The 13,866-nt window shown below is 37.2% G+C and overlaps 1 protein-coding gene across 6 annotated transcripts in view; it reads left to right on the plus strand.

The window, feature by feature from the left end:
* The window catches only part of SCFD2 (sec1 family domain containing 2), a 411,631-nt gene that overhangs the window by 38,344 nt on the left and 359,421 nt on the right, over positions 1-13,866 (plus strand). For all 6 annotated transcript variants that reach the window (XM_027102958.1, XM_027102957.1, XM_027102959.1 and 3 more), the window contains exon 3: positions 9,071-9,198. In XM_027102958.1, coding sequence (XP_026958759.1) covers positions 9,071-9,198 — 128 coding nt within the window. The remainder of the gene's footprint in view (positions 1-9,070; positions 9,199-13,866) is intronic.

Below are 13,866 nucleotides of genomic sequence, written 5' to 3' on the forward strand. Positions count from 1 at the left end.
ATGTTTAAAATAGGGCAAGTGGGATTTGGAATAGGAAGTACCACATTAGCCAGAGTGGTCAAGGAGGGAAGCCTTGAGCTGTTCTGACAATAGAACTGACATTGGTAGGTGCTCAATAAATATTTGTTAAATGAATGAGACCTAATCAATGAACATCTAGAGGAAGAGGGTTCTAGGCAAAGGGAATAGCCTATAAAAAGGCCCTGAGTTGGGAACCTACTATGACCCATTCAAGGGGCTGAAATCTGGCCAGTGAGGCTGAGACCTAATGGATGAAGCTGAGAAGGTGAGAAGCTGAGAGATGAAGATGTAAATAAAGAAAAGCACCAAAGTATATAGGCTTGTTGGCCAAAATAAGGAACTTAGATTTCAGTGTAACAGTAGTAGGAAACGTGGAAGGGTTTTGAGCAGGGGAATGATATGATGTGATAGCTTTAGGAATTCACCCTAGTCCAAGCCATCAATTCTTGCCTTCACCGTGCAATAATAGCCTCTTGCACAGTCCTTAGATCCATTCTCTAAAATGGGGCCAGAGTGATTTTTTAATAATGCAAATCTGATTAGGTCAGTCTGTTGCTGAAGACCCTTCAGTTGCCCTTGACAAAATGTTTACCATCCCTAATGTGGGTTACCAGGCCTTGGATAATTTGACATATGCTGAGGGCAGTGTCCGTCTAGATTTTCATGTTCCATTCATACTTGTTTTCATTTCCTTGAAAAGGTCTCAAGTTCTCTTCTCAGAACCCCTGCCCATGATGCTCCTCTTACCTAGACTGATCTTACTCCATTCTTTAACTGGCTAATTCCTGCTCATTTTTCAGGCCTCACTGTCACATCCTCAGCTACCCTCTGACCTCCACTCTCACACCCAGACCAGGTTCGGTGTTCTACTCTCTCCCTGAGCTTCCTTTCTGTGCTTTTGTCACCCAGTCTTCAGGCACATGCTCAGTTCCAACCTCCCTGCTGGATTGTTAGCTCCGTGAGGACAGGGCGCTGGAGGCCGCTCACAGCTGTGGCTGCAGCACCTCTGTGTGTGCCCAGCCTACGGGAAGTGCTCATATTCTGAGAAAGAATCAACAAAACTGCTTTCCAGTGCCAAGGGTCTACTTCAATATCCTCTGTGTTTAGCTGTTTTCTCTTCTGTTGAGATGAAGGCTAACGGATAATTTTGTTTAAGATGAGGTAATTGTTTTAAAAAGTAGTCAAGAGGAGGAAAGATGACTGTTGAAACCTCTGTGAATAATTTAATTAACAAACCTGCCTTCACAGCTCATTAAGCTCACCACTGATGGAAACCATTATAACCTGCTGTGAAAAACTATGACTCAGACTGCCCTCTGTTTAAAATTAGTTGAAAATGGTTATTTGGTGGTTTTTGTTGTTGTTGTTGTATCACTGTATTTCTGTTGGAATACTGTGACTGTTATTGCAAATCGTGTGAGTAAACTTAGCTTCCTGTGCATGCCATGGAGAAACCATTTCTCTGAGTTTAGTCATAAGATAATGGTGTATCTTCACATTTTACCCCCACTCAGTCTCTTAATTGCATGCCTTCCGTTTGATTGAAGTAGCACCATGATTCAACATTTAGCCACTTTTTAAAAATTAATACTGTCTTTTTTATATTTTAGTTGATGATGAATATTTCCTGTTAGTTTCTAGCAGACTGCATTTGACATTTCATACATGCCAAACCGAGACAGCTTCTAAGATTTCATTCATAGTTGAGTAATTCTGGTGAATGAAAAGTCGGGACTTAACTGAAAGGACCATATCTTCCTGTACAGAAGTCTCCTGAGACTTAACAAAGCTAATTCTAGCAGGTTATTACTATGTGTATATTGCTGGCCTGTAGTCTTCTTCAAACATGATAATTTGTCATAATAGTTTGACTTTTAAGGATACAAGATAATCAGTTTATTAAAAAAGGACATAAATTCAGTATGTATTTGACATCTTTTGTAAGTTACTGACAATATAGAAACTAATCACATTTCATAGTAATAAAATGGAGTTTTTCATAGGATGAATATTCTACTTTTATATTATATCTTTCAAGGGATCTATTGAAACAAAGTTGTATTCCAGTAGCTACAGTGAAATAAAGTTTATCTCATTGGAAAACTTAACTTTAAAAACAGAGAAAAGGGTAGAAAATTGTTTAAAATATTCCGTAAGCTGTTGGGAATATTCTTTTGTTAACTCTCTTTCTTACTACCACTGGACTTGTGAAAAAGAAAAAGGGTTGTAATAAAAGAAGTAACAGCATAGGATATTCCCCTATCTTTCACTGAGTGTTACAAAGTTAATCAAATTCATACACGTGAACTTGGAGTACCAGTGTATAAGGGAAACCATATGAATATAGCTTGCTAAGGACCCAAGGAATCTCAGGAGTCAGCATTCTAGTTTGACCCTTTGTCTACAGAATAGTGTAGAATCATGGTTAATAGTTGGATTTTGGAGTTCACAGGGACCTGGGTTCAAATCCTTATCTACTGGCTATGTGATTTGGGTAAATTATTTTATCTCTTTAAGAGTCAGCTTTCTCACCTTTGAATGGGGCAATGATTCTTATCCTGGAGGGTTACTGATCAATGAGATAATATGGTCATATTGCCTGTGACATAGTGAGTTCTCAATAAATAAAAATATTTATAAGGAGATGTAAAGCCCCAGAGAGTAAACTGAATTACCCAAGGTCACAGAAACAGCCCCTGGCACTTTGAGTGTAAATCTTCCTTCCTTTATTGTTTACAGTAGGCTGTGTTAGGCAAGTGGCTTCATTTTGTCTCAGTTTTATCTGTGGTAGAGTAGCTAGAGGCTATTTCTCCTTCTTTCTTTCCCAAGGAGATAATGAACATCAAATAAGAGCTAATAATACCTCAGGACAATTTAGACTTCAGTTTTTTGTCAGTTCAGTTATATAAATGATATATATGTAGAATGATTTAAAATTCAGCGAAGTCTTCTTAGAAACATTTAAAGAAGAAAGTTGACTAAAAGTGGGACATGATTGGCCTTGTGTCACAAGTGACTGTCAATGGCTAATGGTGACCCACAAGGAGAGTAGTATGATATTGTTGGAAACAAAAAAATGTGTAAAATCTTGAGAGCAAGCTTGACCCGCTTATGAGTTAATGTGAATCTACTTTGCTCTTCACTCTGTCCCATTCTATCCTTCGTGGGCCCACATGTGACTTTAAAGGGAGAATAGAGGATGTATTAAAAATTGGAAAAGAAAGCTAACATGAAAAGCTTAAAATAACTGATATTATAAATAATGGTTTCTCCCTGATGATTTGCACAATACAGGCATGGCATGGTATAGTAGAAAGATTACTGGCTCAGAGCCAGTCACTTGGGAATGAGTCCTGGTTTTGCCATTTATAGGTTGAGTGTAGTTACATAAGTCAGTTGGCTTCTCTGAGGCTCCTTATTTTATTTATTTATTTATTTATTTGGCTGCATTGGGTCTTCGTTGCTGTGTGCAGGCTTTCTCTAGTTGTGGCGAGCTACTCTTTGTTGTGGTATTCAGGCTTCTCATTGTAATGGCTTCTTTCGTTGCAGAGCGGGCTTCAGTAATTGTGGCATGTGGGCTTAGTAGTTGTGGCTCTCGGGCTCTAGAGCACAGGCTTAGTAGTTGTGGCTCACGGGCTTAGTTGCTCTGCTGCATGTGAGATCTTCCCGGACCAGGGATCGAACCCATGTCCCCTGCACTGGCAGGCGGATTCTTAACCACTGCGCCACCAGGGAAGTCCCTCTGAGGCTCTTTAAATTGGGGCAGTGATATTGGCTTAGCTCATGAGGTGAGGATCACGTGAGACCTAAGAACTTGTTTTGTTAATTCTGAAATGCTTCTAAAATGGAATGTAGTGATGGTATTTAACAGTATTTTTTAATATTATATTTTATTTACCTTTAAAAACTCTTCCTTAAGTCAGCCATGAAAAAAAGAAATTGTTTTTGGGTGGGCCGAATTATTAAAAAGATGTTGTCCAGCTGTTCCTGAATTTAAGAGAAAAGGCTAAAAGACTAAAGCAAGATGAAGTAGGTTTACAGTAGAGCACAGAGTTTAGATTAGGTATAAATAGCATCTAATAACAATTTGATTTGTTTGAAGCTGTAGTGTTTTTCTCAGGCATATTATAAAATTTTTTTTAGATGCCTTCAAAAACTAGAAATAGATTTACATTTGTTTGTGTTGGGTTAGGTAGCATCCTGCTGAAGATGTAAAGATGATTAACATTACTTCTGATGTTCACTTCTACCCCAAAAGTTGTACATCCACTTTATAAGTCAGTCTGGAAATATTTATAGAACCTGAACTCCTCATAAAAGTAACAATTGTAGTTTTAAAATGTCTTGTAGTGTGCAGTCTACAGATTTTCAGGATTAAATTGATGAGGTAAGAAGCTGGCACCAAAGTCACTGCTTAAAAATCTTTGTACGAAAAACTCTAACTCCCTGTAGCTTTGATTCTCTAAGTAATCTGTAGTAAAGTTTCTTATTTTATTCCTGAAAATCAGAATTCTTCACATCAAACTGTCTTATGTAGGGCAATTGCTTGAGTTGGACTTAATATGTTTCATTATGAATTCTGCATTATATATTGTTGACCTTTTCATATTAGAAAATGAACCTACTGACAGTGGTTATCCATATGTGTATGTAAGTATGTGGAAGAGACTAATGTACTTCTAAAACAGGCTTCCTTCTATATATCTTATGAAAAGATCCTGACCACTGATTTTTTAAAAAATTTAAATGAAGTATAGTTGATTTGCAATGTTGTTAATTTCTGCTGTATAGCAAAGGGACTCAGTTATACATCTATATATACATTCTTTTTCATATTCTTTTTCATTATGGTTTATTATAGGATATTGAGTATAGTTCCCTGTGCTATACAGTAGGACTGTGCTGTACAGTGTTGTTTATCCATTATGTATAACAGTTTGCATCTGCTAATCCCAAACTCCCAGTCCATCCCTTCCCCACCCCCCTCCCTCTTGGGAACCACAAGTCTGTTCTCTATGTCTGTTTGTTATTTTTTTCCCTAGAAATCTTAGTGATTTATTTTATTTAAAAATTTTTTTATTGGAGCATAGTTGCTTTACAATGTTGTGTTACTTTCTGCTGTCTGTTGACCATGGATCTTTTTATTACTACTACTGCTGCTGCTGCTGCTGTGTTTATTGGGCACTTATTATGTGCTAGGCATTGTCCTAGGTCTTTAGATATACGAGCACATTCATTTCTCATAACAACCCACTGACTAAGTACTATCACCATCCCCAGACAAGAGAGGAAGAAACATGTATAGACAGGTTAATTAACTCTGCCAGGGTCATAGAGCCAGCAAGTGGGAGAGCCAGAACCCTTCGTGGTTGGGTTCCAGAACCCATGCTTCTACCAGCCTACAGTGCTGCTACCACTAGTGCACTGACCCTTTTGTGATAGCCCTCTGTGTATTGCTTATTCCCTCATTAGGAAACTAGTTTGGAGAGGATAGAGAATTATATAAAATATACTGTCATAATTATAGTGTGAATTTCAGTGAACTTTCCTTGACTTACAAGATTGGACCTCATGTGTCCAAGTTTCACATGATTTCATGTGGAACTTCAATAGTGTGAAATGTCTATTGGATCAACTTTTATGAGGATATTAGAGAAAGGCAGTGATTAACTCCTGAGCTCAACTCAGATGCAGATATAGGAGTACATGTGTAAGCCACCAAGCAGCAGTAAGAATGACTTAGTGAAGAAGTGGGCGCAGGAAACAGCAGAGCTGCCGGTAAGTATGACTTTGATCTTCTTCAGTGCTGATTATTCAGAGAACCAGAATTAGTCCATGAATGTTAGCTTGGTAAACTTTAAATGATCATGTGTAATGCGGGGGTATATGTTCAGAAAAGTGATTTGGAGAGAAAGTAGACATTAGCAACTGTCGTATCTAGACAATCAGAATTGTTTATATCGACAAAGCAATTTTCGTGACCTGGCTCCACCTCGGTGTCAGAGACCACGTAAACTATATATTTCTTCTTAATGTTTTAATAGAAAAGAACCTGAGAGTACAAGTCCCAGGTGACTTCAGTATACGTGAACAAATCGAGATTGTATGAAAAACATACTCAATATAAGTGGATTCATTTAATATATTACAAACCCTTAAGCATATTGAATTTTAAGACAGTATCTTTCACAGCAATAGTAATAATAGTAACAACCACCACCACCACACAACTCCTGACATTTACTGTGAATCAGGAGAATGCTTTATGTGCATTATCTTATTTAACCCTCAACCGCCCTGTGAGGTGGTCACTGTGTTACTTCCATCTCACAGATGAGAAAACAGAGGAAAAGAGAGGATTAGTTACATGCATGAGGTTATGCAACTAGCAAGCATTGTTTGTTCATTCAGTATTTGTTGAGTGTACCTGGCCCTATTCTAGGTAGTGGGGAATTAGCAATGAGTATAAAAAAATCTCTGCTTTCATAGAAGGACTTTATGTTCCATAAGGGAGCTAAACAAGAAACAGAGAAACATGGAAACATAGAATGAATCAGATGGTAATACGAATTATGCAGGACACTAAAACCGTGTGAGGGAGAAGGGTATGCTGGAATAAGTTGCTGGGGTGAGCTGTCGTTACTCTTTTACACGGGTGGTGAGGGTGACATCTTGGCAGACATCTGAAGAGAGAGAGGGATGTTGGTAGGAAGAGCATTCCTGGCAAAGGAGGGTAAGAGGTCCCTGTGCTTGGAGTGCCTGAGGAGGCTCAAAGGGGCCATGGAGCTGCTGTGGGTGAAGGGAGAATGGTGGGATTTGAACTCAGATTTATCTGACCCCAGAAGCCATATTTTAAACATTACAGTAGTCTGATGGGGCAACCACAGCATTAGCTGACATACTGTGATCTTGGAGACACTGTATTATTCTCATGGAAAAGAGGGCAGCAGTAGAGTTCTACTCTAGAGGTTCTGTATGTAGAGTTGAGAGTATAGAAGAAATCCCTGTGGCTTGCGGTGCTTTGGAGAATAAAAGTAGGGACTGATTGCAGACCATAAATTTGGGAAACTGGGAGGAGTGTACCTCCCCTGCTCAAAATTCCTCAGTGGTTCTCCATTGCCTTCAGAGCTTTAGAGAAATTAAGTAACTCTCCCAAAGCCCCATAGCAAATAGACCTAGCTTTAAAAAGAATTTTTTTTCTTATTGTAGTATAGTTGATTTACAATATTGTGTTAGTTTCAGATGTACAGCAAAGTAACTCAGTTATATATATATATATATATTTTCAGATTATTTTCCATTATAAGTTATTACAAGTTGTTGAATGTTGTTCCCCGTGCAATACGTAAATCCTTGTTGCTTATCTATTTTATATATAGTGTGGTGTGTATCTGTTAATCCCATAGTCCTATTTTATCTCTCCCCCTCTTCCCTTTCCCCTTTGGTAACCATAAGTTTGTTTTCTATGTTTGTGGGTCTGTTTCTGTTTTATAAATAGACTCATTTGTATTATTTTTTAGATTCCACTTATAAGTATAGACCTAGTTTTGAGTGATGATAAAGACTTTGTTCATGACTGCTGAACTATGCTACCCTTCTCAGAAAGTGAAATCAATCTCATGTTGATTGGCTGCTCATCACTTACAGACTGAAGTCAACAAGCCTTGGCAAGGAAGGCAGGGCCCTCCTAGAGTAGCTCCCACCGTCTCTTTTACACTTACTTCTACTGCCCCTCCCCTTCCACCTTAGCATGGAGCAACTTTGCTTACATGTCTGTCTCTTCTTCCAGACAATAAATCATTGAAAGCTTTTGCCCTGTTTTGTTCTATATTCCAACCACGGAGAAAAGGACTTGGCATGCAGTTACCTGCTCATTTAAATTAAACTTAGAATATTAATTTTAATATTAATGATGACAGTTTTGGTCAGATCAAAAGAAGTGGAATATGTTGAGCAGTGATGTTAGTTAATGCAGAAAAAATAGATAATAATAACCTTTCATTAAATAGTAGTTGTTTTTATTATGTGTCAGACATTAAACTCAGTCTGAAATACATCATTCCAAATCAAATTCAAATGTGAAAGATAAACCTTAGGTATAATTTTAGAGCTAAATTGATATCTTATTAGATACAACTTTTAACATAAAACTTTTAAAAATGTATTAATTTTTAAACTATTGCTAACTGGATAGTAGGAGGTGTTTCTGGAGCTTTAAGTAGAGGAAAATGTCCTTAGAAAGGGAAAGAAGTCATCTTTGTTTCTTTGTACTCAGTTTTTAAAACGTTACTACAAATGTGTATACTTGGCTACATGCAGAGATCTTCCGGAAAGAACACTGTACTCATTTATAATGGGGATGTGGCACTTTGGGTGAGACAGAGGGCTGTTGGAGAAGTGAGCCCAGATGAGACCCTGCATAATGCCCTGCTTCGTGCTCTTATCAACGGTTAACTGTAAGGGCTTTGTCAGTGCTGTCCTTCCAACCCAAGGTCCAAAGTGGGCTACTTAAGGCCATCGTTTCATAGCCTAATTCCTGATTGTCATTCACTAGGAAATCTACTTGTTAGGAATTCTGTTGAGTAATTTTTGAATAGAAATTCTCATTGCTGATTGCCTTCTGTTTCTCAGACAAGTACATTACCTGAAATTTATATGCCTGTAATCACTGATACATCATTTTTGGACATGTATTTAATTTTGGCTTACATAACATTTATATGTTACTCTAGCAATGTTCAGTTATACTCTGAAATACTTTTAAGTGCAAATTCTCAAAAAAAAATGTCATACAGTTTTCCCATACTTCTCATAGCACAGCATGCCCCCCCTTTTAGGTGGCTTGATTTTATTGTTTCCTTAATTTCTCAATATTTTGTGCTGATTAGAATGGGTGAGATGTTCTTTATTTAATCCTAATACTTAAAACTGTCAGTGGGAAGAACTACATTAGTACTTAGAAAAGATGCTTAAGAAATTATTTTGCTCGCCGCCCTTTCCGTTATCCAGTAGAAATTTACCTAAAGCTCTTTCTGTGGTTTTATCGCAGTGACCCGGCAGCCAAAGCCCTGTGGGAAGCCTTATTGAACACCAAGCACAAAGAGGCAGTGATGGAAGTCCGGAGACATCTAGTGGAAGCAGCAAGCAGAGAAAACCTGCCAATCAAGATGAGTATGGGTAAGTTATCCACTTACCCACAGACAGTGACCGCCAGCTCTGAGGAAGTTCATTTAAGTCTGCTCTGATCTGTGGGCCGACCTAGCCAGCATGGCATCTAGGTAAAAGTATTGAAGACGTTTGTAAACTGATGAAAGAGTAGGGAAGGAATTTATACACATGCCCTCGGGGCTCAACCGTGAGCTCTTTTCTTAGACTCAACTTTGGGAAGTCCAACAGAGTCCTTGCTTACAAGGCATCATGTTGTTAGTTATTTGATCTAGGACTCTCAAAATTGGTCTGAACTTCCTCCCCTTCATTCTGTCCCACTCCTACACCCCTGCCTCCACCTCCACACTTACTGTGGAGAAGTGATCGCTTATTAGTTTAGACTTGATGAATGAATGACTGTGCTGACAAATCAGTTGAGGAGATGGACACGTTCTGTCCCGGCCTCTCACCCTTAGAGTGGTCTGCCGATTGTCTGGTCACATCAGTGTTGCCCCTTCTTCACCACAGTATGAAATGCCTGATTTTTCTCATTTCCTTTTTTTTTCACATGGAGCTTTGTCCTTAGTATTAGAAAAATGGGGCTGCAAGGAATTTAAATTTTAAATGGCTTTTTTCTTTGGATTAAAATGTCAGAGAACTAATGTTTTTATTGGAGAAAAGGAATCTGGGGTTTTACCCTTTTTAAATTAAATAATTTTATTAGTATGGAAATATTTAACTATGGATATTGAATCTGATTTTAATAGGTAGAATTTATTTCTGGAAACTTGTAAAAGTTTATTTCTCTATTTAAAAAATAAGGTTTCTCTTATAATCTGCTCTTAGGTATCCAATAAATATTAGTACATTTTACTAGATGGGTAAATTTTTCTTGTTGAGATTTCTCACCCAAATTCTTGATTCCTAACGAGTACAAAAAAAAATCGAACTGTCAAGTTGAAATAGAAGAACAAAATTTTGGAAGTAAAAGAATGTGGATGAACCTAGAAGGAAAAATGTTAGAGGGTCATAATATGAACAAAAATCATAACTTTCAGTGTCTTAGGTGATTATATATGAGGGCTTTAAGGAACATGAAGGGTGATAAGAAAAGTGAAAATAACTAACATTTATTGAGCACGTACAATGTGCCAGGTTTTCTTCTAACTCTTTACATGTGTTATTTAATCTTCACTGTAATTCTGAGATGGGTGCTATGAGTATCCCATTTTTCAGATAAAGAAGCTGGAATAGAGAAAAATTAAGTTGCCCAAGCCCATACATCTGATAAGGAGTAGGACTGGAATTCAAATCTAGACATTCTAATGTGAGGGAATATGCTTTTTATTTATAAAATTATCCTAACTTCATACAACCAAGGCCAGAGTCCTACATGTTGTTTTGAAGTAGAAATAAAGTTGTTTCTTTGAGATCATCCTGGCATTCGACTATAATTCTTGTATCTTTCTCTCCTTCCTCCCTCCCTCCCCTCTTTCTTTCTTTCTTTCTTTCTTTTCTTTCTTCCTTCCTTCCTTCCTTCCTTCCTTCCTTCCTTTCATTTTTTCTTGGCTTTTCTTTCCACAGTTATAGGTACACATTAATAACATATGTTTACCTAAAATATTTCCTTATCTGTGAATATGTTGAAATAAGAACTAATTCACATCATGAATAGAGAAAAGTAGGAATGCACAAAGGGTCTGGGTGATAAGGTTAATTTATATTGCATTGCAGTGATAAAACCTTATGATGCTATCACAGAGCATAAATCAGTTTTTATTGCTCAATCAATGCAGGACTCTTGAAAGATCAAAACACTTTACATTTCTAAAGCTCTGTATCTTTTAAAAAAAAACAGAGCCAGGAAAAAAAAAAAAAAAAAAGCGGGTAGCCCCATAAGGAATTCAATTTAAATATTTGAGTTTTCTGTCAACCAAAAAAATTTTAGATAAGATGGTTTGATTTATCCCCAAGCTCCAGACATGGGGGAGGGTGAGGAGAGGAAAAATAAAAAAGAAGGAAAGAATCAGACAATTGTTAGCCAACTTTGTTGTAAGAAGGACCAAAAAGATTGGCCAAATCTTATTCTATCTGTGTGCCAACTATAATTTAGTAAAAGATAACACACTGTGGCTATGCATTTCTGCTTCATATCACTGCTCAGAATTTCTGGTGTGTCTCATTTCCATATACCAACAGATACATAACTATGAACAGTGAGGAAAAGGGCTGGAATTTAAACATAATAAAACATTGATATTTGAAATCTGCTTATCATTAAAAAAAGAAAAATCATGCTCTGATATCCTAGATGGCTGGAATGCTTTTTCTAGCAGCATTGAAAGCTATGAAATGTACTTTAAACTATGCACTGTTCTCTCAACCCCTGCTGTAAATTCTACTGAAGTACACATTTTTTTGACTGTGATAGAGGCTTCTGGTATTTTTGAGACATTAAACAGATATTTTAATTCTAGATTGAAGACTTTTCTTATATTTAAATTCACTGGGAGGGATCCCATTATATAAAATTTCTCAGTAAAAGGTAAGTTAATATTAAAACATCATGAGCACCAAGAGAAATAAACATCATTCTCTTAGGGGAAAAAAGTTGAATTGCCAAAAGAAAGAAAAAAATTCATTTTATCATTTCACATATAAACATATGCCTTCTTTCCAAGAGATTGTTATTAAATTGTCAGTTAACTAAACATATATGTTCCAGAAAAGTGGTTTTTTAAAACATTGTAAACTGAATTGTATTTTTCCCACTGGCTTTTCATCATGGAAAATGTGTTCTGAAAGTAAAAAACAAATGGACTCTAAGAAACCCATTTGTTTGGACCCAAAATGTTCACTCACAGAGTAAGATGCCCATCTCAATCTCTCCATTTACAGAGAATCTGTTCCTCTGGACTGACACTGTGGTTGGGGGATCTTCACCGGTTTTCCCATAGCTCTCTGCAGAGTGGCTATATTTAATGGCTGGCAGAAAGAGCCTATTAGGGCTAAAGTGAAACAGATCTCTTTATGACACTGTTCTTTGTTCTGCAGCCAGATTTTTTGAAAAAGTTTTCTATGCTCAACGCCTGTTTCTTTATTACTTTCTTGCTTATTAATCTAGTGTAGTCTGGCTTCTGGTACTTTTTTGCTGACAAGTCCTCTGGGCTACTAAATATAAGGGCATTTTTCTCAGCCCTCATTCTTCTTCATTTCTTTGCGATATTCACTACCAGATTGTCACCACTTTCTTGTACATCTCTCTCTGTTTTCTGGGACTTCCGGCTCTCCTGATTGTGATGGAGTGCAAAGTCAGTTACACATGGAGGTGAATCACAGTTCTGCTACTTATTAGCCAAATTTCAATTTAATTATCCATAAAAATGGGGAAACTATTTCCTGGAATTTTGAAGGAGAAAGAAAGCTCTGAGCAGAGTGAAGATTATGATTATCAGGCAAACTGGAATTGGTGTGCTGCAGTTATATTCTATCTATGGGGAAATCTACGTGGGAAACTATATTATAAGAGGGTTGTAAAATCAAAACAAACAAATCAAATTAGATGATTTCCCCCTTTCTTTCTTGGAAATGTACCAATTCATTCTTTCCACTTAAGTTGTCTTTTTCTAGCCTTTACGCTGAATATTTCCCTTTTGATAACGCATTCTTTCTTTAAGCAGAATTCTAAATAGTTTTTCCATTTTCAGCTTAGTTATTACCTCTTCCCTGACTCTGTTCACCCCCCAAATCACCTTGGCTGTATTTGGGATTCCCAAGCCTCAGTGGTCACACTTTTACAGGAAAATCTCTTGAGCTACGTTTCCAGATGATAATCTGATCCATTGCGTTGTGGAGCTTCTGAATTCACTCTCCTTGTTTGGCAGCACTGGAGTGTTAGGTCCACATAATCACCATCAGTGTCTCTCTTCCAAATGAAATGTGATGAGTGTTTTCAACCATTTGTGAAAAGACTAGCCTTTAACCAACACATTTTCTAGCTCTGAGCCACTGACAAAGTTCTAGTTTGTTAATGTCCATCCTAAAATGTGATGTCCAGAGCTGAGTAAAGATGTGTTGTTCTTTGCCTCTTTTTGGACACCATACTTCTCTTAATGAAGTCCCAGATGAAATTAGTGATTTTTGCTTCCCACCAGTGCCACACCCACTATCATTTCCTCCTTTTACAGCTTTGAAAAATAGCTTAAATCAAAACACTAAAATTTTATTCGATGTATACTTTTTTCAACATTATTGAGAGTACTCTGCTTCCTACTATTGGTATTGAGTTCATCCAGTTCTGTGTTTTGATCACATTTATATCTTTTGCCTTCATTGTGGAGAATTTTGTTTGGGATTAAGGGGAACATGTATGCATACACATCCATGTGTACGTGCGTGTGTGAACTGGGTGTGGAGATTGTGAAACTTTGCAAAATGGATAGGTTAAAACCTAATAAGACTAACGTACCATTTGATATATGGTCATTGATAAGAGATAAGAAAATCTGGATGCCTCATAGGGAACATGCACTGTTGAACTCTCACATATCCTTGTCTTCATGTATTAGCTCTTGCCACAGTTTGGGGAATGAGGAAGGGAATTGACTTTTATTGGACAGCTACTTTGTTTCAGGCATTATAACAAGTTTACATAGTTTGTTTCATTTAATCCTCCCAGTAGTCTTGTCAGTTTGGTAC

Source organism: Aethalodelphis obliquidens, unplaced genomic scaffold (assembly GCF_003676395.1).
Source record: "Aethalodelphis obliquidens isolate GAN/ISIS:26980383/991018 unplaced genomic scaffold, ASM367639v1 scaffold6, whole genome shotgun sequence".
Taxonomy (NCBI): domain Eukaryota; kingdom Metazoa; phylum Chordata; class Mammalia; order Artiodactyla; family Delphinidae; genus Aethalodelphis; species Aethalodelphis obliquidens.